This window comes from Oncorhynchus keta, chromosome 9, assembly GCF_023373465.1.
Source record: "Oncorhynchus keta strain PuntledgeMale-10-30-2019 chromosome 9, Oket_V2, whole genome shotgun sequence".
NCBI lineage: Eukaryota > Metazoa > Chordata > Actinopteri > Salmoniformes > Salmonidae > Oncorhynchus > Oncorhynchus keta.
The window spans coordinates 7557421-7583420 of NC_068429.1; the positions used below are offsets into that span (position 1 = coordinate 7557421).

General features: G+C 46.0%; 1 protein-coding gene across 6 annotated transcripts in view; it reads right to left on the reverse strand.

Annotated features, from left to right (window-relative positions):
• Positions 1 to 26000, reverse strand: part of LOC118388042 (ras-specific guanine nucleotide-releasing factor RalGPS1) — a 319864-nt gene that overhangs the window by 57544 nt on the left and 236320 nt on the right. For all 6 annotated transcript variants that reach the window (XM_052525026.1, XM_052525027.1, XM_052525028.1 and 3 more), the window contains one exon: positions 1346 to 1483. In XM_052525026.1, coding sequence (XP_052380986.1) covers positions 1346 to 1483 — 138 coding nt within the window. The remainder of the gene's footprint in view (positions 1 to 1345; positions 1484 to 26000) is intronic.

The following is a 26000-nucleotide window of genomic DNA, read 5'->3' on the forward strand; positions in this document are numbered from 1 at the left end:
ACTTCCCCAGTCACACCAGGAACGCACAATCCCTCCATTAGTGCTCAGACTGTCCACAATAGGCTGAGAGAGGCTGGACTGTGGGCTTGTAGGCCTGTTGAAGTCACCAGACTTCCCCGGCAACAACGTCGCCTATGGGCACAAACCACCGTCGCTGGACCAGACAGGACTGGCAAAAAGTGCTCTTCACTGACGAGTCGCGGTTTAGTCTCACCAGGGGTGATGGTCGGATTCGCATTTATCATCGAAGGAATGAGAGTTACACCGAGACCTGTACTCTGGAGCGGGATCGATTTGGAGGTGGAGGGTCCATCATGATCTGGGGTGGTGTGTCACAGCATCATCAGACTGAGCTTGTTGTCATTGCAGGCAATCTCAACACTGTGCGTTACAGGGAAGACATCATCCTCCCTCATGTGGTACCCTTCCTGCAGGCTCATCCTGACATGACCCTCCAGCATGACAATGCCACCAACCATACTGCTCGTTCTGTGTGTGATTTCCTGCAAGACAGGAATGTCAGTGTTCTGCCATGGCCAGCGAAGAGCCTGGATGTCAATCCCATTGAGCACGTCTGGGACCTGTTGGATCGGAGGGTGAGGGCTAGGGCCATTCCCCGCAGCAATGTCCGGGAACTTGCAGGTGCCTTGAAGGAAGAGTGGGGTAACATCTCACAGCAAGAACTGGCAAATCTGGTGTAGTCCATGAGGAGGAGATGCACTGCACTACTTAATGCAGCTGGTGGCCACACCAGATACTGACTGTTTTGATTTTGACCCCCCCTTTGTTCAGGGACACATTATTCCATTTCTGTTAGTCACATGTCTGTGGAACATGTTCAGCTTATGTCTCAGTTGTTGAATCTTGTTATGTTCATACAAATATTTACATTTTTTTTTTTTGCATTTTACCGTTATTTAACGAGGCAAGTCAGTTAAGTTATTTTCAATGACGGCCTGGGAACAGTGGGTTAACTGCCTGTTCAGGGGCAGAACACAGATTTGTACCTTGTGAACGCAACCTTCCGGTTACTAGTCCAACACTCTAACCACTAGGCTACGCTGTTAAGTTTGAAAATAAACAGTGACAGTGAGAGGATGTTTCTTTTTTTGGTGAGTTTATACAGCCTTCTGTCACTGAAACAAGTCTGTTGGTTTACCTCTGCTGCTGCTAACATGCATAGAATAACTGATCTAACATACCATATAGCTTTCCATCTTTTCACCATGTATTACTTAACCTGGCAGCCGAAGACTTAATCTACACTTGAGTTGAGCACACCAATTTATTTTTGTGTGGTGAAGCTGACTTGTCCGTAAAAACGAGGGAAATGTTGTACTCTTACCATATTTACAGGACATCTGCAGGTCTGAGATCACCCTCAGCAAATTGTTCATCTGATTGGTCCTCTGCTCTGTCTCGATGATGCTATCCGATGCCGGATAGGCCGAGTCGATGTAGATCATGTCCAATAGGTAGATGCCTGCAGGGGGAGAGGGGAGGGACCAGAGGAAGGGGAGGAGTTAGTGGTATCCTGTGCACAACTTCATTAATATGAATTATGTGACAGACGTACAGTGTCTTGGTTAGATAAGTTTTCAAACATGTTTGAATCACCTTTGGCAGCGATTACAGCTGTGAGTCTTTCTGGGTAAGTCACTAAGAGCTGTGAGTCTTTCTGGGTAAGTCTCTAAGAGCTGTGAGTCTTTCTGGGTAAGTCTCTAAGAGCTGTGAGTCTTTCTGGGTAAGTCTCTGAGAGGTGTGAGTCTTTCTGGGTAAGTCTCTAAGAGCTGTGAGTCTTTCTGGGTAAGTCTCTAAGAGCTGTGAGTCTTTCTGGGTAAGTCTCTAAGAGCTTTGCATACCTGGATTGTACAATATTTAAAGTTCTTCAAGCTCTGTCAAATTGGTTGTTGATCATTGCAATGACAGACATTTTCAAGTATTGCCACAGATTTTCCAAGCCGATTTAAGTCAAAACTGTAACTAGGCCACTTAGGGACATTCAATGTCGTCTTGGTAAGCAACTCCAGTGTATATTTGCCCTTGTGGTTTAGGATATCGTCCTGCTGAAAGGTGAATTCATCTCCAGCCAACACCATCGTTGAAAATATGACGAGTGGTACTCAGTGAAATGATGTGTTGGATTTGCCCCAAACATAACACTTTGTATTCAGAACAAGGTGAATTTCTTTGACATTTTTTTTTGTTGCAGTTTTACTTTAGAGTGCCTTCCTGCAAACAGGATGCATGTTTTTGAGTATTTTTTATTCTGTACAGGGTTCCTTCTCTTCACTCGGTAAATTAGGTTAGTAATTGTAGAGTAAACTACAATGTTGTTGATCCATCCTCAGTTTGCACCAATCACAGCTATTAAATTCTGTCACCGTTTTTAAGAAGTCACCATTGGCCTCATGGTGAAATCCCTGAGCGATTTCCTTCCTCTCCAGCAACTGAGCTAGGAAGGACACCGGTATCTTTGTAATGACTGGGTGAATTGATACCATCCACATAGTACAATTAACAACTGCTACAATAAAGGATATATATTTTATAATACAAAGTAACTCAATTATGAAATAGCGCCCCCTTCTGTCCACATTCAGTAATACCGTATACCCCGGTATGGTACAGAAACGGTATGACGGTATGAACATCTGCATAGCACCCAACCATATTAAGGAGCTGTGTTGAGTACTGGAGTGAGTCAGTCCTCTTAGTGCAGCTCAAACCACATTATTTCACTATAGTCTTATGTTGTACGGCTGCTTGGTTTTCCATTCAACTTGCCTCCTAAACTTAGCCTGGTTGAACCAGACTGAAAGCTGTGCTCAGTCTTGTCAGACTGTTAGCCAGGCTAACAAATCAAAACAACATTTTCTTCTGGGTTCCAGTATTATTTAATCTGTTCAGTTAACTGTTAGTGAAAGTTCACATAGGCTCTTTGTTGTGTCTGTTGTTAACCTTTAGTTAGTCTTGTTCAGACTGTTGTTGAAATCACATAGGATCTTTGTTCCAGTGTCTGTTGTTAACCATTAGTTTAGTCTTTGTTCAGACTGTTAGTTAACCTTTAGTTCACATAGGCTCTTTGTTGTGTTAGTTAACTTTAGTTCTTTAGTCTTTGTTCAGACTGTTAGTTTAGTTCACATAGGCTCTTTGTTCCAGTATTAACCTTTAGTTCATATAGGCTCTTTGTTCCAGACGTGTCTGTTGTTAACCTTTAGTTCATATAGGCTCTTTGTTGTGTCTGTTGTTAACCTTTAGTTCATGTAGGCTCTTTGTTCCAGACGTGTCTGTTAACCTTTAGTTCATATAGGCTCTTTGTTCCAGACTGTTGTTAACCTTTAGTTCATATAGTACTTGTTCCAGACGTGTCTGTTGTTAACCTGTTAGTGAGGCTCTTTGTTCCAGATGTGTCTGTTGTTAACCTTTAGTTCATTTAGTCTTGTTCCAGACTGTTAACCTTTAGTTCATTTTTTGTTCCAACAAATCTGTTAAAGTTCATAACATTGTTCTTCTGTTGTTCCTTTAGTTCATATAGGCTCTTTGTTCCAGACGTGTCTTGTTAACCTTTAGTTCATATAGGCTCCTTGTTCCAGACGTGTCTGTTGTTAACCTTTAGTTCATATAGGCTCTTTGTTCCAGACGTGTCTGTTGTTAACCTTTAGTTCATATAGGCTCTTTGTTCCAGACGTGTCTGTTGTTAACCTTTAGTTCATATAGGCTCTTTGTTCCAGACGTGTCTGTTGTTAACCTTTAGTTCATATAGGCTCTTTGTTCCAGACGTGTCTGTTGTTAACCTTTAGTTCATATAGGCTCTTTGTTCCAGACGTGTCTGTTGTTAACCTTTAGTTCATATAGGCTCTTTGTTCCAGACGTGTCTGTTGTTAACCTTTAGTTCATATAGGCTCTTTGTTCCAGACGTGTCTGTTGTTAACCTTTAGTTCATATAGGCTCTTTGTTCCAGACGTGTCTGTTGTTAACCTTTAGTTCATATAGGCTCTTTGTTCCAGACGTGTCTGTTGTTAACCTTTAGTTCATATAGGCTCTTTGTTCCAGACGTGTCTGTTGTTAACCTTTAGTTCATATAGGACTCTTTGTTCCAGACGTGTCTGTTGTTAACCTTTAGTTCATATAGGCTCTTTGTTCCAGACGTCTGTTGTTAACCTTTAGTTCATATAGGCTCTTTGTTCCAGACGTGTCTGTTGTTAACCTTTAGTTCATATAGGCTCTTTGTTCCAGACGTGTCTGTTGTTAACCTTTAGTTCATATAGGCTCTTGTTCCAGTTGTCTGTTGTTAACCTTTAGTTCATATAGGCTCTTTGTTCCAGACATGTCTGTTGTTAACCTTTAGTTCATATAGGATCTTTGTTCCAGACGTGTCTGTTGTTAACCTTTAGTTCATATAGGCTCTTTGTTCCAGACTTGTCTGTTTTTAACCTTTAGTTCATATAGGCTCTTTGTTCCAGACGTGTCTCTTGTTAAACTTTAGTTCATATAGGCTTTGTTCCAGAAGTGTCTTAAGTTGTTAACCGTTAACCTTTAGTTCATATAGGCTCTTTGTTCCAGACAGTGATCTGTTGTTAACCTTTAGTTCTTAAGGCTCTTTGTTCCAGTGTGTCTGTTGTTAATCCTTTAGTTCATAAGGCTCTTTGTTCCAGATGTCTGTTGTTAACCTTTAGTTCATATAGGATCTTTGTTCCAGACGTGTCTGTTGTTAACCTTTAGTTCATATAGGCTCTTTGTTCCAATGTCTGTTGTTAACCTTTAGTTCATATAGGCTCTTTGTTCCAGACGTGTCTGTTGTTAACCTTTAGTTTTGCTCCTTGTTCCAGGCATGTCTGTTGTTAACCTTTAGTTCATATTGCTCTTTTTTCCAGGCTGGTTGTTAACCTTTAGTTCATATAGGATCTTTGTTCCAGACGTGTCTGTTGTTTTTACACTCCAACGTGTCTGTTGTTAACCTTTAGTTCATATACCTCTTTGTTCCAGACGTGTCTGTTGTTAACCTTTAGTTCATATAGGCTCTTTGTTCCAGACATGTCTGTTGTTAACCTTTAGTTCATATAGGCTCTTTGTTCCAGACGTGTCTGTTGTTGTTCTCTTTGTTCCAGACACCTTTAGTTCATATAGGCTCTTTGTTCTGTTGTTAACCTTTAGTTCATACCCCTTTGTTCAGATGTGTCTGTCTGTTAACCTTTAGTTCATATAGGATCTTTGTTCCAGACGTGTCTGTTGTTAACCTTTAGTTCATATAGGCTCTTTGTTCCAGACTTGTCTGTTTTTTCCCTCCGCTACGGTAGTCATGCATCTTGGAAACATATACAGTTTGCACAAAGGTCTTAAGATGTAACCGTTTTATAAAAGAGACAGTGATACAGAACCCAGATCTTAATGCTGCCTGTGTGTGTGTGAGAATCTACAGCATAACAGATGTCTGTTTGATCGTATATACAACGCGGTAGGAAATTAAGACTAGAGATTCTTAGCACAATGCTGAGTTTTACTGTTGTGTTGGGAGTTCAGGCTGTCTTAGTCTTTGTTGTTGGGCATGTGTTGTCTCATAATCCTCCTGTACAGCCATCTATTGTTTTACAGGCTGGAGGCCTAGGATTTTACACTCACCAAATGCTGCAAAATACTCCACCCCCTATCCCCCCTTTCTGTTCTCTCACACACTAGTTCTACCCCTATCCCCCTTTCTGTTCTCTCACACTAGTTCTACCCCCCTTTCTGTTCTCTCACACACTAGTTCTACCCCCCTTTCTGTTCTCTCACACACTAGTTCTACCACCCCCCTTCTGTTCTCTCACACACTAGTTCTGCCCCCCCCTTCCCCCTTTCTGTTCTCTCACACACTAGTTCTACCCCCCTTTCTGTTCTCTCACACACTAGTTCTACCCCCCTTTCTGTTCTCTCACACACTAGTTCTACCCCCCCCCCTTCTGTTCTCTCACACACTAGTTCTACCCCCTTCCCCCTTCTGTTCTCTCACACACTAGTTCTACCCCCCCCCTTTCTGTTCTCTCACACACTAGTTCCCCCCCCCCTTTCTGTTCTCTCACACACTAGTTCTATCCCCCCTTTCTGTTCTCTCACACACTAGTTCTACCACCCCCCTTTCTGTTCTCTCACACACTAGTTCTACCCCCCTTTCTGTTCTCTCACACACTAGTTCTACCCCCCTTTCTGTTCTCTCACACACTAGTTCTACCCCCCTTTCTGTTCTCTCACACACTAGTTCTACCCCCCTTTCTGTTCTCTCACACACTAGTTCCCCCCCCCTTTCTGTTCTCTCACACCCTTGTTCTCCCCCCCCCCTTTCTGTTCTCTCACACACTAGTTCTCCCACCACCCCCCTTCTGTTCTCTCACACACTAGTTCTACCCCCCCTTTCTGTTCTCTCACACACTAGTTCTACCACTCCCCCCCCCTTTCTGTTCTCTCACACACTAGTTCTACCACCCCCCTTTCTGTTCTCTCACACACTAGTTCTACCCCCCTTTCTGTTCTCTCACACACTAGTTCTACCCCCCTTTCTGTTCTCTCACACACTAGTTCTACCCCCCCCCCTTTCTGTTTCTCACACACTAGTTCTACCACCCCCCTTCTGTTCTCTCACACACTAGTTCTACCCCCCTTTCTGTTCTCTCACACACTAGTTCTACCCCCCTTTCTGTTCTCTCACACACTAGTTCTACCCCCCCCCTCCCCCCTTCTGTTCTCTCACACACTAGTTCTGCCCCCCCCCCCCTTTCTGTTCTCTCACACACTAGTTCTACCCCCCTTTCTGTTCTCTCACACACTAGTTCTACCCCCCTTTCTGTTCTCTCACACACTAGTTCTACCCCCCCCCCCTTCTGTTCTCTCACACACTAGTTCTACCCCCCCCCCCTTCTGTTCTCTCACACACTAGTTCTACCCCCCCTTTCTGTTCTCTCACACACTAGTTCTACCCCCCCCCCTTTCTGTTCTCTCACACACTAGTTCTACCCCCCTTCCCCCTTCTGTTCTCTCACACACTAGTTCTACCACCCCCTTTCTGTTCTCTCACACACTAGTTCTACCCCCCTTTCTGTTCTCTCACACACTAGTTCTACCCCCCTTCTGTTCTCTCACACACTAGTTCTACCCCCCCCTTTCTGTTCTCTCACACACTAGTTCTACCCCCCTTTCTGTTCTCTCACACACTAGTTCTACCCCCCTTTCTGTTCTCTCACACACTAGTTCTACCCCCCCCCCTTTCTGTTCTCTCACACACTAGTTCTACCCCCCTTTCTGTTCTCTCACACACTAGTTCTACCACCCCCTTTCTGTTCTCTCACACACTAGTTCTACCCCCCTTTCTGTTCTCTCACACACTAGTTCTACCCCCCTTTCTGTTCTCTCACACACTAGTTCTACCCCCCCCCCCTTTCTGTTCTCTCACACACTAGTTCTACCACCCCCCCTTCTGTTCTCTCACACACTAGTTCTACCCCCCTTTCTGTTCTCTCACACACTAGTTCTACCCCCTTTCTGTTCTCTCACACACTAGTTCTACCCCCCTTTCTGTTCTCTCACACACTAGTTCTACCACCCCCCTTCTGTTCTCTCACACACTAGTTCTACCCCCCTTTCTGTTCTCTCACACACTAGTTCTACCCCCCCATTTCTGTTCTCTAACACACTAGTTCTACCCTCCCCCTTCCCCCTTCTGTTCTCTCACACTAGTTCTGCCCCCCTTCCCCCCTTTCTGTTCTCTCACACACTAGTTCTACCCCCCTTTCTGTTCTCTCACACACTAGTTCTACCCCCCTTTCTGTTCTCTCACACACTAGTTCTACCCCCCTTCCCCCTTTCTGTTCTCTCACACACTAGTTCTACCCCCCCCCCTTTCTGTTCTCTCACACACTAGTTCTACCCCCCTTTCTGTTCTCTCACACACTAGTTCTACCCCCCTTCCCCCTTCTGTTCTCTCACACACTAGTTCTACCCCCCCCCCCTTCTGTTCTCTCACACACTAGTTCTACCACCCCCCTTTCTGTTCTCTCACACACTAGTTCTACCCCCCCCCTTTCTGTTCTCTCACACACTAGTTCTACCCCCCTTCTGTTCTCTCACACTAGTTCTACCACCCCCCTTTCTGTTCTCTCACACACTAGTTCTACCCCCTTTCTGTTCTCTCACACACTAGTTCTACCCCCCCCTTCTGTTCTCTCACACACTAGTTCTACCCCCCTTTCTGTTCTCTCACACACTAGTTCTACCCCCCTTTCTGTTCTCTCACACACTAGTTCTACACCCCCCTTTCTGTTCTCTCACACACTAGTTCTACCCCCCTTCCCCCTTCTGTTCTCTCACACACTAGTTCTTCCCCTTCCCCTCTTCTGTTCTCTCACACACTAGTTCTACCCCCCTTTCTGTTCTCTCACACACTAGTTCTACCCCCCTTTCTGTTCTCTCACACACTAGTTCTACCCCCCCCTTCTGTTCTCTCACACACTAGTTCCCCCCCCCCCCTTTCTGTTCTCTCACACACTAGTTCTACCCCCTTTCTGTTCTCTCACACACTAGTTCTACCCCCCTTCTGTTCTCTCACACACTAGTTCTAACCCCCCTTTCTGTTCTCTCACACACTAGTTCTACCCCCCATTCTGTTCTCTCACACACTAGTTCTACCCCCCCCATTCTGTTCTCTCACACACTAGTTCTACCCCCCATTCTGTTCTCTCAGACACTAGTTCTACCCCCCCCTCCATTCTGTTCTCTCACACACTAGTTCTACCCCCCTTTCTGTTATCTCACTCACTAGTTCTACCCCCCTTTCTGTTCTCTCACACACTAGTTCTACCCCCCTTCCCCTTTCTGTTCTCTCACACACTAGTTCTACCCCCCCCTCCCCCATTCTGTTCTCTCACACACTAGTTCTGCCCCCTCCCCTTCCCCTCTTCTGTTCTCTCACACACTAGTTCTACCCCCCCATTCTGTTCTCTCACACACTAGTTCTACCCCCTTTCTGTTCTCTCAGACACTAGTTCTACCCCCCCTTTCTGTTATCTCACACACTAGTTCTACCCCCCTTTCTGTTCTCTCACACACTAGTTCTACCCCCCTTTCTGTTCTCTCACACACTAGTTCTACCCCTCCCCCTTCTGTTCTCTCACACACTAGTTCTACCCCCCCTTCTGTTCTCTCACACACTAGTTCTACCCCCCCTTCTGTTCTCTCACACACTAGTTCTACCCCCCCTTCTGTTCTCACACACACTAGTTCTAATCATTAAATCACAACAGAATACTAGTAGGTTGCCTTGCCGAATGCATTCCACATATACTGGACACTGTCACCAGTCTGACGTATGGACAAAGTCGGCATGTCTATACACCCTCTGCACGTGACTGTTCAAAACACACCGTGTTCTCTGCAATGTGTCAAAACACACCGTTTCTGCAATGTTCACACCCCTTCTGTTCTCTCAAAACACACCGTGCTCTGCAATGTGTCAAAACCACCGTTCTGTTCAATGTCTCAAACACTGCTCTGCAATGTGTAAAACGCACCGTGCTCCCAATGTTCTGTTCTCTGCAATGTGTCAAAACGCACCGTTCTCTGCCCAAATTCTGTTCTCTGCAATAGTTCAAAACCACCCTGCTCTGTTCTCTGTCAAAACGCACCGTGCTCTGCTCAAAACGCCCCCTCTGCTGTTCTCAAACGCTAGTGCTCTGCAATGTGTCAAAACACCCTGCTCTCAATGTGTCAAAACACACCGTGCTCTGCAATGTGTCAAAACACACCGTGCTCTGCAATGTGTCAAAACACACCGTGCTCTGCAATGTGTCAAAACACACCGTGCTCTGCAATGTGTCAAAACACACCGTGCTCTGCAATGTGTCAAAACACCTCTGCAATGTTCAAAACACACCGTGCTCTGCAATGTGTCAAAACACACCGTGCTCTGCAATGTTCAAAACACCCCGTGCTCTGCAATTGTCAAAACACACTAGTTCTAATCATTAAAACAACAGAATACTGTAGGTTGTGTCAAACCATTCACACGTGCTCTGCAACTGTCAAAACACACCGTGCTCTGCAATGGCATGTCAAAACACACCGTGCTCTGCAATGTGTCAAAACACATTATACTTCTTAATGTTCAAAACACATTTCTGCAAGGTCAAAACACATTTGCAATGTGTCAAAATTATGCTCTTCAATGTGTCAAAATACCGTGCTCTCAATGTGTCAAAACACACCGTGCTCTGCAATGTGTCAAAACACACCGTGCTCTGCAATGTGTCAAAACACACCGTGCTCTGCAATGTGTCAAAACACACCGTGCTCTGCAATGTGTCAAAACACACCGTGCTCTGCAATGTGTCAAAACACACCGTGCTCTGCAATGTGTCAAAACACACCGTGCTCTGCAATGTGTCAAAACACACCGTGCTCTGCAATGTGTCAAAACACACCGTGCTCTGCAATGTGTCAAAACACACCGTGCTCTGCAATGTGTCAAAACACACCGTGCTCTGCAATGTGTCAAAACACACCGTGCTCTGCAATGTGTCAAAACACACCGTGCTCTGCAATGTGTCAAAACACACCGTGCTCTGCAATGTGTCAAAACACACCGTGCTCTGCAATGTGTCAAAACACACCATGCTCTGCAATGTGTCAAACAGTCAAAACTAGCAGAGAAGCGGCAAGGACTGTTCCCCATTTCCTGCCCTTATTCTGTGCAGAGGGGAAAAACATGGCACGCATGAAACGCAACCTAGAAAAACATCTGCTGACCTTTTTATTGAATGGGTGTCAGACTTTTCCTACCACTCGACTCTGTATCCTAACCAGCTACTTTCACCCAGAAGACACGTGTATACATAGTGGGCAGCGAAGCCGGCGAGTCTTTCTTGGTTGCCCCTCAATTGCAAGGGGGTTGGGCATCATCTTCCCACCTCTTTATGGAAGAGGGGACAACAACAACAAGGCAAATAAGAACATTGTTTGTTTTTCGAGCCAAACTGTGGGCCTGTCAGTGGAGGTATGGAGGAGAACAGAGGAGAATGGGCCTGTCAGTGGAGGTATAGAGAGTAGTGGAGGAGAACAGAGGAGAATGGGCCTGTCAGTGGAGGAGAACAGAGGAGAATGGGCCTATCAGTGGAGGAGAACAGAGGAGAATGGGCCTATCAGTGGAGGAGAACAGAGGAGAATGGGCCTGTCAGTGGAGGAGAACAGAGGAGAATGGGCCTATCAGTGGAGGAGAACAGAGGAGAATGGGCCTATCAGTGGAGGTATAGAGAGTAGTGGAGGAGAACAGAGGAGAATGGGCCTATCAGTGGAGGAGAGTGGAGGAGAACAGAGGAGAATGAGCCTGTCAGTGGAGGTATAGAGAAGTGGAGGAGAACAGAGGAGAATGGGCCTGTCAGTGGAGGTATAGAGAGTAGTGGAGGAGAACAGAGGAGAATGGGCCTGTCAGTGGAGGAGAACAGAGGAGAATGGGCCTGTCAGTGGAGGAGAACAGAGGAGGATGGGCCTGTCAGTGGAGGAGAACAGAGGAGGATGGGCCTGTCAGTAGAGGTATAGCGAGTAGTGGAGGAGAACAGAGGAGAATGGGCCTGTCAGTGGAGGTATAGAGAGTAGTGGAGGAGAACAGAGGAGAATGGGCCTGTCAGTAGAGGTATAGAGAGAAGTGGAGGAGAATGAGCCTGTCAGTGGAGGTATAGAGAGTAGTGGAGGAGAATGGGCCTGTCAGTAGAGGTATAGAGAGTAGTGGAGGAGAACAGAGGAGAATGGGCCTGTCAGTAGAGGTATAGAGAGTAGTGGAGGAGAATGGGCCTGTCAGTGGAGGTATAGAGAGTAGTGGAGGAGAACAGAGGAGAATGGGCCTGTCAGTAGAGGTATAGAGAGTAGTGGAGGAGAACAGAGGAGAATGGGCCTGTCAGTGGAGGAGAACAGAGGAGAATGGGCCTGTCAGTGGAGGTATAGAGAGTAGTGGAGGAGAATGAGCCTGTCAGTAGAGGTATAGAGAGTAGTGGAGGAGAATGGGCCTGTCAGTGGAGGTATAGAGAGTAGTGGAGGAGAATGGGCCTGTCAGTGGAGGTATAGAGAGTAGTGGAGGAGAATGGGCCTGTCAGTAGAGGTATAGAGAGTAGTGGAGGAGAATGGGCCTGTCAGTGGAGGTATAGAGAGTAGTGGAGGAGAATGGGCCTGTCAGGGGAAGAGTAGTGGAGGAGAATGGGCCTGTCAGTGGAGGTATAGAGAGTAGTGGAGGAGAATGGGCCTGTCAGTGGAGGAGAACAGAGGAGAATGAGCCTGTCAGTGGAGGTATGGAGAGTAGTGGAGGAGAATGGGCCTGTCAGTAGAGGTATAGAGAGTAGTGGAGGAGAATGGGCCTGTCAGTGGAGGTATAGAGAGTAGTGGAGGAGAATGGGCCTGTCAGTGGAGGTATAGAGAGTAGTGGAGGAGAATGGGCCTGTCAGTAGAGGTATAGAGAGTAGTGGAGTAGTGGAGGAGAATGGGCCTGTCAGTGGAGGTATAGAGAGTAGTGGAGGAGAATGGGCCTGTCAGTGGAGGTATAGAGAGTAGTGGAGGAGAATGGGCCTGTCAGTGGAGGTATAGAGAGTAGTGGAGGAGAATGGGCCTGTCAGTGGAGGTATAGAGAGTAGTGGAGGAGAATGGGCCTGTCAATGGAGGTATAGAGAGTAGTGGAGTAGTGGAGGAGAATGGGCCTGTCAGTGGAGGTATGGAGAGAAGTGGAGAATGGGCCTGTCAGTGGAGGGAGAGTAGTGGAGTATGGAGGAGAATGGGCCTGTCAGTGGAGGTGGAGAGAAGTGGAGGAGAATGGGCCTGTCAGTAGAGTGGAGTAGTGGAGGAGAATGGGCCTGTCAGTGGAGGTATGGAGAGTGGTGGAGGAGAATGAGCCTGTCAGTGGAGGTATAGAGAGTGGGCCTGTCAGTGGAGGAGAACAGAGAAGAATGGTTCAGTTGTATTTTCAGGGTGATTGGGGGAGCAGGCTGATACTTGGCCACGACCCATGGGTAAGAGGGAGGGGAGGCGAGGTGGTTGGTATCATCTTTCCACACCTTTCTGGAAGACATTTTGTATAGAAACGAGACGTCACCCATCTACACACACATAATTAGACCACTTCAGCAGCTGCGGTTCATTTGCCCCAACAATATATCCCACATGTTGCCATAGCCCCACTAATTGGTTTAAACAGGGGCCCTACCAACGAAGTGGAGTACAAGACATTTTTGATTAGTGTCAAAATGTGCAAAGTGTCTGTCGGCGACCTCGTCAGCTCAGACGAATGCGATGAGAAGAGGAATGCAGATTGAGATGTATTGAGCAGGGACAGGGGTCAAAGGTTGCATTGAGCTACAGCACTGAAACCTTCCCTCTTGGGGAGGAGTAGAGTTGCTCAGAATGTGGCATGCCAAAATCCATGCGTAAAAAATGGACAACCGGCAATTAACAAACCCATCAAAACGTGGAAAAACAACCCCTTCACGGTGAGAATGACAGAGCAGCTTAACATTTACATTTAAGTCATTTAGCAGACGCTCTTATCCAGAGCGACTTACAAATTGGTGCATTCACCTTATGACATCCAGTGGAACAGCCACTTTACAATAGTGCATCTAAATCTTAAAGTGGGAGCTGAACTTACGTTTTTACATTCACTCTGTCTTGAAGTCACCTAGGCTAGCTGGTATTGGCCAACTCCTTTCATCTATTAGCTTCAACCTGGCTGGTGTGTGACCGTGGCAAAGTTGGTTTGACTTTGGATAGCCTCTCTCAGGATAGTTAGGGACCGTCAATAAATTACACAATGTAAATGGAACAATATTTTCATTTTGCACATCTTTTGAGTTGTCTCATTAAATGCTTTCAATATTTGCATAAGACTTTCTACAACTTATAGTTGGTTAGAGGGTTTTAATCCTTTTGGCTGGTGGGAATTGGCCTATTATGGATAGGGCTACATTTAAATGTTTCTTACATAAGAAGAGTGAAATACATATGCATAAGCATGGTAGGGAACAGTTTGGCGATCATGACCAAAGTTTACGACAACAGTTACCCTGACACAAGACTGAATCTAAACATTACTCTGTTGATTTTATGTGCATTTTACATTTATTGTACTTTTTGCCACATTTGTCAATAACGAAAAACTGAAAAACCTCTGGATACATTCAGTAAAATTAGTGGTAGGAACAAATAATAATAATTAATAATAAATAAGACAAAACAAATGACAAGGGTTTGAGTGAGAGGACTAACCTGAGTCTCCAAGTGGACACACGCCTCTCCAAAGTGGGCACAGTTCCTAAGTCATTTCAATGCGTTTTTATGACTCAAAGAAGACTCTTCAACAATAAAATGCTTATTTGAGCTCTCCAAGCTCTGCCGTTGAGGAACAAGAGCAAGCGCACTTGTAGTTGTTTTGAACAGAAGCCCTGGATTCCCGTCATCACACAATTACTGTCAATCCAAAAACGGCCCATTATAAATCGCAATCGGGGTCAGGTGGGCCTCGTTTTAAACGTTTCTATTGCCAACATGACCAGCTAAGTTCTAAAATACCATTTTACAGATTTGGGATTTCACAATTCAGAGAAACAGATTGTAATTTTGATGAGCATAGAAAGAGCTCATGAGATCATTCAGGTGCCGTGTCCCACAGTGAATTTATCACAATACATCTAACAGACTCATTCTGTTCAGAACGACCCAGGGTATAACACCATGTCATCTGGTAACTGTACATCTAACAGACTCATTCTGTTCAGAACGACCCAGGGTATAACACCATGTCATCTGGTAACTGTACATCAAACAGACTCATTCTGTTCAGAACGACCCAGGGTATGAAGTCATGTCATCTGGTACCTGTACATCTAACAGACTCATTCTGTTCAGAACGACCCAGGGTATAACACCATGTCATCTGGTAACTGTACAACAAACAGACTCATTCTGTTCAGAACGACCCAGGGTATAACACCATGTCATCTGGTAACTGTACAACAAACAGACTCATTCTGTTCAGAACGACCCAGGGTATGAAGTCATGTCATCTGGTAACTGTACAACAAACAGACTCATTCTGTTCAGAACGACCCAGGGTATAACACCATGTCATCTGGTAACTGTACATCAAACAGACTCATTCTGTTCAGAACGACCCAGGGTATAACACCATGTCATCTGGTAACTGTACAACTAACAGACTCATTCTGTTCAGAACGACCCAGGGTATGACAGCATGTCATCTGGTACATCTAACAGACTCATTCTGTTCTGAACGACCCAGGGTATAACACCATGTCATCTGGTAACTGTACATCAAACAGACTCATTCTGTTCAGAACGACCCAGGGTATGAAGTCATGTCATCTGGTAACTGTTCATCAAACAGACTCATTCTGTTCAGAACGACCCAGGGTATAACACCATGTCATCTGGTAACTGTACATCAAACAGACTCATTCTGTTCAGAACGACCCAGGGTATAACACCATGTCATCTGGTAACTGTACATCAAACAGACTCATTCTGTTCAGAACGACCCAGGGTATAACACCATGTCATCTGGTAACTGTACATCAAACAGACTCATTCTGTTCAGAACGACCCAGGGTATAACACCATGTCATCTGGTAACTGTACATCAAACAGACTCATTCTGTTCTGAACGACCCAGGGTATAACACCATGTCATCTGGTAACTGTACAACTAATTTAGTCATTCTGTTTTCTGAACGACCCGGGTATAACACCATGTCATCTGGTAACTGTACAACTAACAGACTCATTCTGTCCATAACACGGTATAACCCCATCTGCTGTTTATCTGTCGGCCCAGTTGCCTAGTCAACGCCATTTTACCTGCTGTTTGTTGTGCAGCTGATTAGCCAGGGTATAACACCTCATCTGGTAACTGTATTTAACAGACTTTCATTCAACACCTGTGATTACTGTATGCCTCGGGTATAACACCAAATGTCATGCCTTGTATACTGTTCAGGTTACCGACTCATTTTGTTCACAATGGAGCCCCAGGGTATAACACCTGTCATCTGTTACCTCCTTTGTCCCACCCCCAACAGACTCACCCATTACAGACCAGCATGTCCAGGGTATAACACCATGTCATCTGGTAACTGTACAACCCCACCAGACTCATTCTGCATTTCAGAATATATTCCCATGGGTATAAACCATGTCATCTGGTAACTGTACAACCTCAGACTCATTCTGTTCAGAACGGGTGACCCAGGCCCTGATGTCCCAAGGTGTCATCTGTTGTAACTGTACAACAAACAGACTTTTTCTGTTCAGAAGCCTCCTCCCTAAGTTTGTTATAACACCTTTGTCATCTGGTAACTGATACAACTAACAGACTCATTCTGTTCAGAAGGCCACCAAAATTCAGAGTATAACACCATGTCATCTGGTAACTGTACAACTAACAGACTCATTCTGTTCAGAGATAGCCCCAAAGTATAACACCATGTCATCTGGTAACTGAACTACTAACAGACTCATTCTGTTCAGAAACAAGTCCCACTGGCCGTATAACACCATGTCATCTGGTAACTGTACATCAAACAGATCAGCTTCTGTTCTGAGGTGACCTAAACTGGGTATAACACCATGTCAGTCTACAATCTAAGCTAGATGCCCTCAATCTGTTCAAATCATCAAGGAAAGTCAGGTCACTGGTAACTCTGTAAACAAAGGGACTCATTCTCATAGACGACCCATCCTGAAGTCATGTCCTCTGGTCTTCAACCAGGATCAAACAGACTCATTCTGTTCAGAACGGAGCCCAGGGTATAACACCACCCCTCATCACTGTCAAACTGTACAAAAACAGACTCATTCTGTTCACCTGGCCCGGGTATCCTGGAAGGGTATAACACCATGTCATCTGGTAACTTTAAAACTAACAGATTTTAGATTCTGTTCAAATGCAGAACCAAGGGTAGAACACCATGTTCATCCAGTAACTGTACCAGCACAAAAACATCCATGGCGGACTGCAATTCTATCCCCCGTGATATGCAACTGTTCAGGGAAGTCAGGAACCAAACAGTACAACAAACACTCATTCTGGAAATAACAGACTTCCAGGCAGAAGTTTGCATGTCAAAAAGTTCTGGTAACTGTACAACAAACAGACTCATTCTCCCAGCTGCCCACTGCACTGAGGGTATAACGGTCTCCACCATGTCATCTGGTAACTGTACATCAAACAGACTCATTCTGTTCACTCCAACCTCGGCCAACAGGGTATAACACCATGTCATCAGGTTAACTGTACATCAAACAGACTCATTATGTTCAGAGCTGCAAAACCAGGGTATAACACCATGTCATCTGGTACAACTAACAGACTCATTCTGTTCAGAACCCCTATTACCAGGGTTCAACTCTTTCATGTCATCTGAGATAATTGAAACTAACAGAGTCATCCCCCTCTTCAGAAACCCAGGGTATAACACCATGTCAAACTGGTACAACTATCCATCCAGACTCATTCTGTTCAGAAGCCAAGACAAACAGGTATACCACCATGTCATCTGGTGCAACAACTAACAGACTCATTCTGTTCATAACGACCGATAAAAGGTATAACACCATGTCATCTGGTAACTGTACAACTAACAGACTCATTCTGTTCAGAACGACCCAGGGTATAACACCATGTCATCTGGTAACTGTACAACTAACAGACTCATTCTGTTCAGAACCCAGGGTATAACACCATGTCATCTGGTAACTGTACAACAAACAGACTCATTCTGTTCAGACTCGACCTCTGTATAACATGATGTTGCTCTTGCTGCAGGCATTCCCTGATCCACCTCTACGCAGTACACCATTCAACAAACAGACTCATTCTGTGCTATCAAACTCCAAACGGCTTCAATGCCATACAGCATGTCATCTGGTAACTGTACAACAAACAGACTCATTCTGTTCTGCACCCGCATGCCCAGGGCATCACCACCATGGTTCATCTGGTAACTGTGGACATCAAACAGACTCATTCTGGCTAGACGCAAACTCTCCCAGACTCACATAACACCATGTCAAATCTGAGTCAGCTTACATTCAAACAGACTCCTTCTGTTCACGCTGCCAAGCTTACCCAGGGTATAACACCATGTCATCTGGTACATGTCATCTAAAAAGACTCAACACTGTTCAGCAAACTGGATGCAGGTATAACACCATGTTTTGTCACTAACAGACTCATTCTGTTCAGAACGACCTTATACCACCCACCACTGCGACTGTATGCTCTAGTCTAACAGACTCATTCTATCCAGCCAGACCCAGGGTAGGTCATCACCATGTCCATCTGGTAAAGCTAACAGATCTCATTCTGTCACGATGGCAACACCCATCTGTAACACCAGTCAGGTGTATAACTGATCATCCCTAAAGACTCATTCTGTTCAGTACTCTGACCCTGTGATAACACCATGTCATCTGGTAACTGTATCTCCCCCTAACAAACATCATTCTGTTCCGAGCAGCTAACCGATAACACCAGCTGTCATCTGGTAAACTGCTCACCCATTTTCACCTACCTCATTCTGTACTGTTTTTATACTGGGTTTAACACCATGTCATCTGGTAACTGTATAACTAACAGACTGACCATTCTGATCATTTATCACTCCAGTGTATAACACCATGTCATCTGGTAACTTTTGTACAACATTGTATATAGACTGCCCATTTTTTCACTGTGTTATTGACTTGCCAGGGTATAACACCATGTCATCTGGTAACTGTACACTAACAGACTTTTCTGGCCAGAACGAACCAAATGAGGTTATAACACCACCTGTCATCTGAAATAACTGTAAAAAAAAAATAACAGACTCATTCTGTTCAGAACGACCCAGGGTATAACACCATGTCATCTGGTAACTGTACAACTAACAGACTCATTCTGTTCAGAACGAACCAGGGTATAACACCATGTCATCTGGTAACTGTACAACTAACAGACTCATTCTGTTCAGAACGACCCAGGGTATAACACCATGTCATCTGGTAACTGTACAACTAACAGACTCATTCTGTTCAGAACGAACCAGGGTATAACACCATGTCATCTGGTAACTGTACAACAAACAGACTCATTCTGTTCAGAACGACCCAGGGTATAACACCATGTCATCTGGTAACTGTACAACTAACAGACTCATTCTGTTCAGAACGACCCAGGGTATAACACCATGTCATCTGGTAACTGTACAACTAACAGACTCATTCTGTTCAGAACGACCCAGGGTATAACACCATGTCATCTGGTAACTGTACAACTAACAGACTCATTCTGTTCAGAACGACCCAGGGTATAACACCATGTCATCTGGTAACTGTATAACTAACATAGTGATCATAAACGTTGAACTATATATTCCATCAGTTTTATGAGATGGAAATGTGAAGTGCACATTTGGACTCACAGGTGTTTGGTTTGTTTGTATGACATCAAAGCGGTATTTATTATAATCCTCAACGTCTCATCTTTCAAATGACATAGTCTTCTTAATTTACAGCAGGTAGCCTAGTGGTTAAGAACGTTGGGACAGTAACCGAAAGGTCGCGGTTTGAATCCCCAAGCCACCGACTAGGTGAAATCTGCCGATGTGCCCTTCAGCAAGGCACTTAACACTAATTGCTCTTGTAAGTCTCTCTGGATAAGAGTATCTGATCAATTACGTACATTTTAAAATTGACAGCATTTCCCTCACTCAGACAAAAAAAACATTTGCAAGTCGCACAATTAGCAGAACGGATGGGGGCAATTTACAGCGATGTGAAGTGCAGAGCCTGAGCTCTGACGTCATTTATAGCATGTTATCGTACAGCCACTTATCAATGCCCAAATCTGCCATGTGAAGGGGCTACATTATTGAAATTTGGAGGTATTGACATCTACAAATATTGTCACAGGAGTAATGACCTGCCATGTCCACTGTCACAGGAGTAATGACCTGTCCACTGTCACAGGAGTAATGACCTGCCCACTGTCACAGGAGTAATGACCTGCCCACTGTCACAGGAGTAATGACCTGCCCACTGTCACAGGAGTAATGACCTGCCCACTGTCACAGGAGTAATGACCTGCCCACTGTCACAGGAGTAGAGACCTGCCCACTGTCACAGGAGTAGCGACCTGCCCTGCCCACTGTCACAGGAGTAGTCACAGGAGTAGTGAACTGCCCACTGTCACAGCCCACTGTAATGACCTGCCATGTCCACTGTCACAGGAGTAGCGACCTGCCCACTGTCGTAATGACCTGCCTGTCCACTGTCACAGGACCTGTCCACTGTCACAGGAGTATGACCTGCCCTGTCCACTGTGACCTGCCCACTGTCACAGGAGTAATGACCTGCCCTGTCCACTGTCACAGGAGTAGTGACCTGCCCACTGTCACAGGAGTAGTGACCTGTCCACTGTCACAGGAGTAATGACCTGTCCACTGTCACAGGAGTAGAGACCTGCCCACTGTCACAGGAGTAATGACCTGCCCACTGTCACAGGAGTAGAGACCTGCCCACTGTCACAGGAGTAGAGACCTGCCCACTGTCACAGGAGTAGAGACCTGCCCACTGTCACAGGAGTAGAGACCTGCCCACTGTCACAGGAGTAGAGACCTGCCCACTGTCACAGGAGTAGCGACCTGCCCACTGTCACAGGAGTAATGACCTGCCCTGTCCACTGTCACAGGAGTAGTGACCTGCCCACTGTCACAGGAGTAATGACCTGCCCACTGTCACAGGAGTAGTGACCTGTCCACTGTCACAGGAGTAATGACCTGCCCACTGTCACAGGAGTAGAGACCTGCCCACTGTCACAGGAGTAATGACCTGCCCTGTCCACTGTCACAGGAGTAATGACCTGCCCTGTCCACTGTCACAGGAGTAGCGACCTGCCCTGACCCCACTGTCACAGGAGTAGCCCACTGTCACTGTCCACTGTCACAGGAGTAGCGACCTGTCCACTGTGCCCTGTCCACTGTCACAGGAGTAATGACCTGCCCACTGTCACAGGAGTAATGACCTGCCCTGTCCACTGTCACAGGAGTAGCGACCTGTCCACTGTCACAGGAGTAGCGACCTGCCCTGTCCACTGTCACAGGAGTAGAGATCTGCCCACTGTCACAGGAGTAGCGACCTGCCCTGTCCACTGTCACAGAAGTAGCAACCTGCCCTGTCCACTGTCACAGGAGTAGAGACCTGCCCACTGTCACAGGAGTAGAGACCTGCCCACTGTCACAGGAGTAATGACCTGCCCTGTCCACTGTCACAGGAGTAGAGACCTGCCCACTGTCACAGGAGTAGCGACCTGCCCACTGTCACAGGAGTAATGACCTGCCCTGTCCACTGTCACAGGAGTAGCGACCTGCCCTGCCCACTGTCACAGGAGTAGCGACCTGTCCACTGTCACAGGAGTAGCGACCTGCCCTGTCCACTGTCACAGGAGTAATGACCTGCCCTGTCCACTGTCACAGGAGTAATGACCTGCCCTGTCCACTGTCACAGGAGTAGAGATCTGCCCTGTCCACTGTCACAGAAGTAGCAACCTGCCCTGTCCACTGTCACAGGAGTAGAGACCTGTCCACTGTCACAGGAGTAGCGACCTGTCCACTGTCACAGGAGTAATGACCTGCCCTGTCCACTGTCACAGGAGTAATGACCTGCCCTGTCCACTGTCACAGGAGTAGCGAACCTATTTGTTTGTACAAGCACCTCACTGATCAACCAAATACAGAAGTGCTTGGTGCCATCAAACGCAAGGATGCCACACACCACTGTCGGTAGTGCCGCGCAAATCATGTTCAACGAGGATGCAGTTTCTATTCGTATTATACTACAGTAGCCACGACTGACCCAATCCCACAAGTCGAATAGCCGGTGAGACCAAACGCCCAAAAGCGTTACAGGTGTTATGCAGTAAATGCATATCACCTGTAAACCATATCGTTTTAAAAGCATGTCTTAAAAGTGGGTTGGACAAATAAATCCCCCAAAAAGAGGTTGAGGGTGCAGTATGGGCGGTCGACACAAACCCCAGACGTTCCTGTGTGGCTTAACCCTGAGGCCCTCAACACAGGGGGCTGGTGTGGACACCATTAGAGTCCTAAAATGGAGAAAAATACATGATCAAATCACAACCCGCCAGTATGGTAGTGAGGAAGTGGATGGAAATCATAATCATTATATCGGTTCTCAGCTCCGCTCAGCAGGGTCAGAAACAACTGGATAAGTCTGGGTTCTCAGCTACACTCAGCAGGGTCAGAAACAACTGGATAAGTCTGGGTTCTCAGCTCCACTCAGCAGGGTCAGAAACAACTGGATAAGTCTGGGTTCTCAGCTACACTCAGCAGGGTCAGAAACAACTGGATAAGTCTGGGTTCTCAGCTCCACTCAGCAGGGTCAGAAACAACTGGATAAGTCTGGGTTCTCAGCTCCACTCAGCAGGGTCAGAAACAACTGGATAAGTCTGGGTTCTCAGCTCCACTCAGCAGGGTCAGAAACAACTGGATAAGTCTGGGTTCTCAGCTCCAGCAGGGTCAGAAACAACTGGATAAGTCTGGGTTCTCAGCTACGCTCAGCAGGGTCAGAAACAACTGGATAAGGGTCAGAAACAACTGGATAAGTCTGGGTTCTCAGCTCCACTCAGCAGGGTCAGAAACAACTGGATAAGTCTGGGTTCTCAGCTCCACTCAGCAGGGTCAGAAACAACTGGATAAGTCTGGGTTCTCAGCTACAGAAACTCAGCAGGGTCAGAAACAACTGGATAAGTCTGGGTTCTCAGCTACGCTCAGCTCAGCTAAGTCTGGGTTCTCAGCTACGCTCAGCAGGGTCAGAAACAACTGGATAAGTCTGGGTTCTCAGCTCCAGTCTGGGTTCTCAGCAGGGTCAGAAACAACTGGATAAGTCTGGGTTCTCAGCTCCACTCAGCAGGGTCAGAAACAACTGGATAAGTCTGGGTTCTCAGTTACGCTCAGCATGGTCAGAAACAACTGGATAAGTCTGGGTTCTCAGCTACGCTCAGCAGGGTCAGAAACAACTGGATAAGTCTGGGTTCTCAGCTCCACTCAGCAGGGTCAGAAACAACTGGATAAGTCTGGGTTTTCAGGGGGAAATGGAAAAAGAGCAACGCGACTTTCACATTTAGACGTTGAGAATTCAACACTCCCATCTTAAGTTCTCCTTCACATTTCCTGAATGAGTTGAACCGCGCTGCAGAGAACTTCCTGCGACAGTTGATCATTTTTCTCTCTCTCGTCAGGACCAGAAAGAAACTCAGCTCAGGCATTTTTTTTTTACACCTGCTAAGTTAGGTTAGTTCAGGTTGAATAAAAACGTTAAAAAAACAGAAGAGAGATGTTGAATTCACAGACTAAGTCGTTCTGGGTAAGGGTGTCCTGCTAAATGACCAAAACGGAATAGTAGACAAATGTCCCCAGAAAACATCATGCTCAAGTTTGTGTACGTGGCCAGACTGTAAAACATCCCTCTGCAAGGTTTCTGCACGACACAGAGCTAAGGAATAAGGGTCAGGCAACGTCGATTTTCCACATTTACGAGACGCTAGTGTCAAACAGAACACTAGCTACGCCAGTTCAGCCTGCTGACCATCTACACAATATGCATTATACATTTGGACGTAATGAAAAAGTGATTAATATTCACTATTGCGAGGGGGGGAAAAAATGTAATCAAATGACAAATTCAAAAACAACCCCTTTCCTGACCTTTACCCCTTATTCCATTTAACAAAAAAAACAAAACAAACGCAGACCTGCATTTCAACAATGGTCTGCTTAGCTTCAACAGCCCTATACTGTAAAAAAAATGAAGAAGTTAGCCAGTAGTACTTGATATAATGCATGGAAAAATAATTGACTCATATAGAATCTGGAAAGATGAGTTCCATTGAGTAATTACTACTGAACGCTTTCACTAGGCCCTCCTCCCATCGCAGTTCTACAAAGACCAGGAGAAATGAGAGGAATGGTTTTGGGGGGGGTGCTTAGGGGTCGCTAATTTCCCCTGAGGTTTCAACATCTTCAGGCAGTTCCTGGACTACCTTCATTCACAAAAAGAGGGGATAATTGACAACAATTAAACCGTAAAAATGTAACTTCATGAACAGCACCTGAAACACGCATCCAAGGAAGAGTGATTTCTGGCGCCCCTTGGGGAAAGAAAAACGCATTCAGGTCACACAGTTCAGGTCCAAGGAAGAGTGAGGTCTTACTGTCTGCATTTTACAAAAAAAAAGGTTTCTGGTCAAGTTATGTTTTATTTTTAAAAGATCCACATGGCTAGACTCAAAGCTGCCAGGGAAAGTTCTTGGAACATAAAATATCACAAACAGAGCGATATATTATATAACCGAATGGCTGACATATCGCTCATAGTCAAGTCTTAACAGTTGTGTGCTGGGAATGATTACGGTTCATCACTCTGGCAAATGAAATAAAAAGGTTCCATACATTTGGTACAGTAGTTTATGGTTCTTCAAATGAAACCAAATGCTGCCTCTGGCTGGAGGTGGAGGTGGAGGTGGAGGTGTAGGTGGAGGTGGAGGTGGAGATGGAGGTGGAGGTGGAGGTGGAGATGGAGCTGGAGCTGGAGGTGGAGGTGGAGGTGGAGATGTAGGTGGAGGTGGAGGTGTAGATGGAGGTGGAGGTGGAGGTGGAGCTGGAGGTGGAGCTGGAGGTGGAGGTGGAGCTGGAGGTGGAGCTGGAGGTGGAGCTGGAGGTGGAGGTGGAGATGGAGGTGGAGTGTTGTTTCACTAGTGTGAATGGACGTGCTTCTGTGTAAATCACAGTGTCGTTGAAAAGGTTGAGTTGTAGGCCACGTAATTGGAGAAAGAAAGGACAAGAGAGTTGAAATTGAGGTCAAAAGGGAGGCCCCTACACCGGTGGGCGCCGCCCCCTACAGCGGTGGGCGCCGCCCCCTACAGCGGTGGGCGCCGCCCCCTACAGCGGTGGGCGCCGCCCCCTACAGCGGTACCACCTTCCCCTTCATGTTGATGCAGTGCTGATCACGGTGATACTGTAGCAAGGATTCTGATAACTAACAAAACCTAAACAGACGTAACAAAATAAAACTACATATCACCTTTAAAAAGGAATAAAGGTGAAGGAAAACGTTACACCTTAATCTGGATAAAAAAAACAGAAGTCAAGGGAACGATGATGATGACATCATGATCCAGATGAATCAGAATGACATCCTGAGGGGATGGGTCTCCAAGACAACGGCAATCATTTGTACTATGATTACCGCTAATATATCTCTCCTCCTCTCCAGGCCAGTAACTTGTCCCAGATGATAATGACGTGCCTATAACGCTAGCCCTGTGGAGTGGGAGGTATGTTTCTCACCCCCCCCACCCCCACCCCACCCACCCCCTTTAAAAGCCATCTATCACGTAGGAATATTGAAACTCACACTGGAAGACACTGCATGACCATTTACCATGACCTACTCATGGAGGTATTCTGGAGAGAGAACTTTAAACCTAATCAGTATTAAATAGAGAGATTTACCACTTATTAAGAGGGAAACAGGCAGAGGCACTCATTCATGTTCTCCATTGGATGATCTAACTGCTAGAACACAGGGTTGTGAGAATGTGTTTGTGTGCTTGTGTTTGAGGCCATGCAAGTGTTGTGTTTGTTGTTGTTGTTGTTGTGCTAACGATTGGCGTTTATCCTTGGTTTCATCTCAGCCTCATCGGGATCCGTGAGTGGCGCAGCGGTCTAATAAGGGCCCAGCATCTCAGTGCTAAAAGTGTCACTACAGACCCTGGTTCGATTCTAGGCTGTATCGCGACCGGCCGTGATTGGGAGTCCCACAGGGCGGCGAACAATTGGCCCCAGTGTCAGTCCTGGTTTGGACGGTGTAGGCCGTCATTGTAAATAAGACTGTGTTCATAACTGACTTGCCCAGTTAAATTA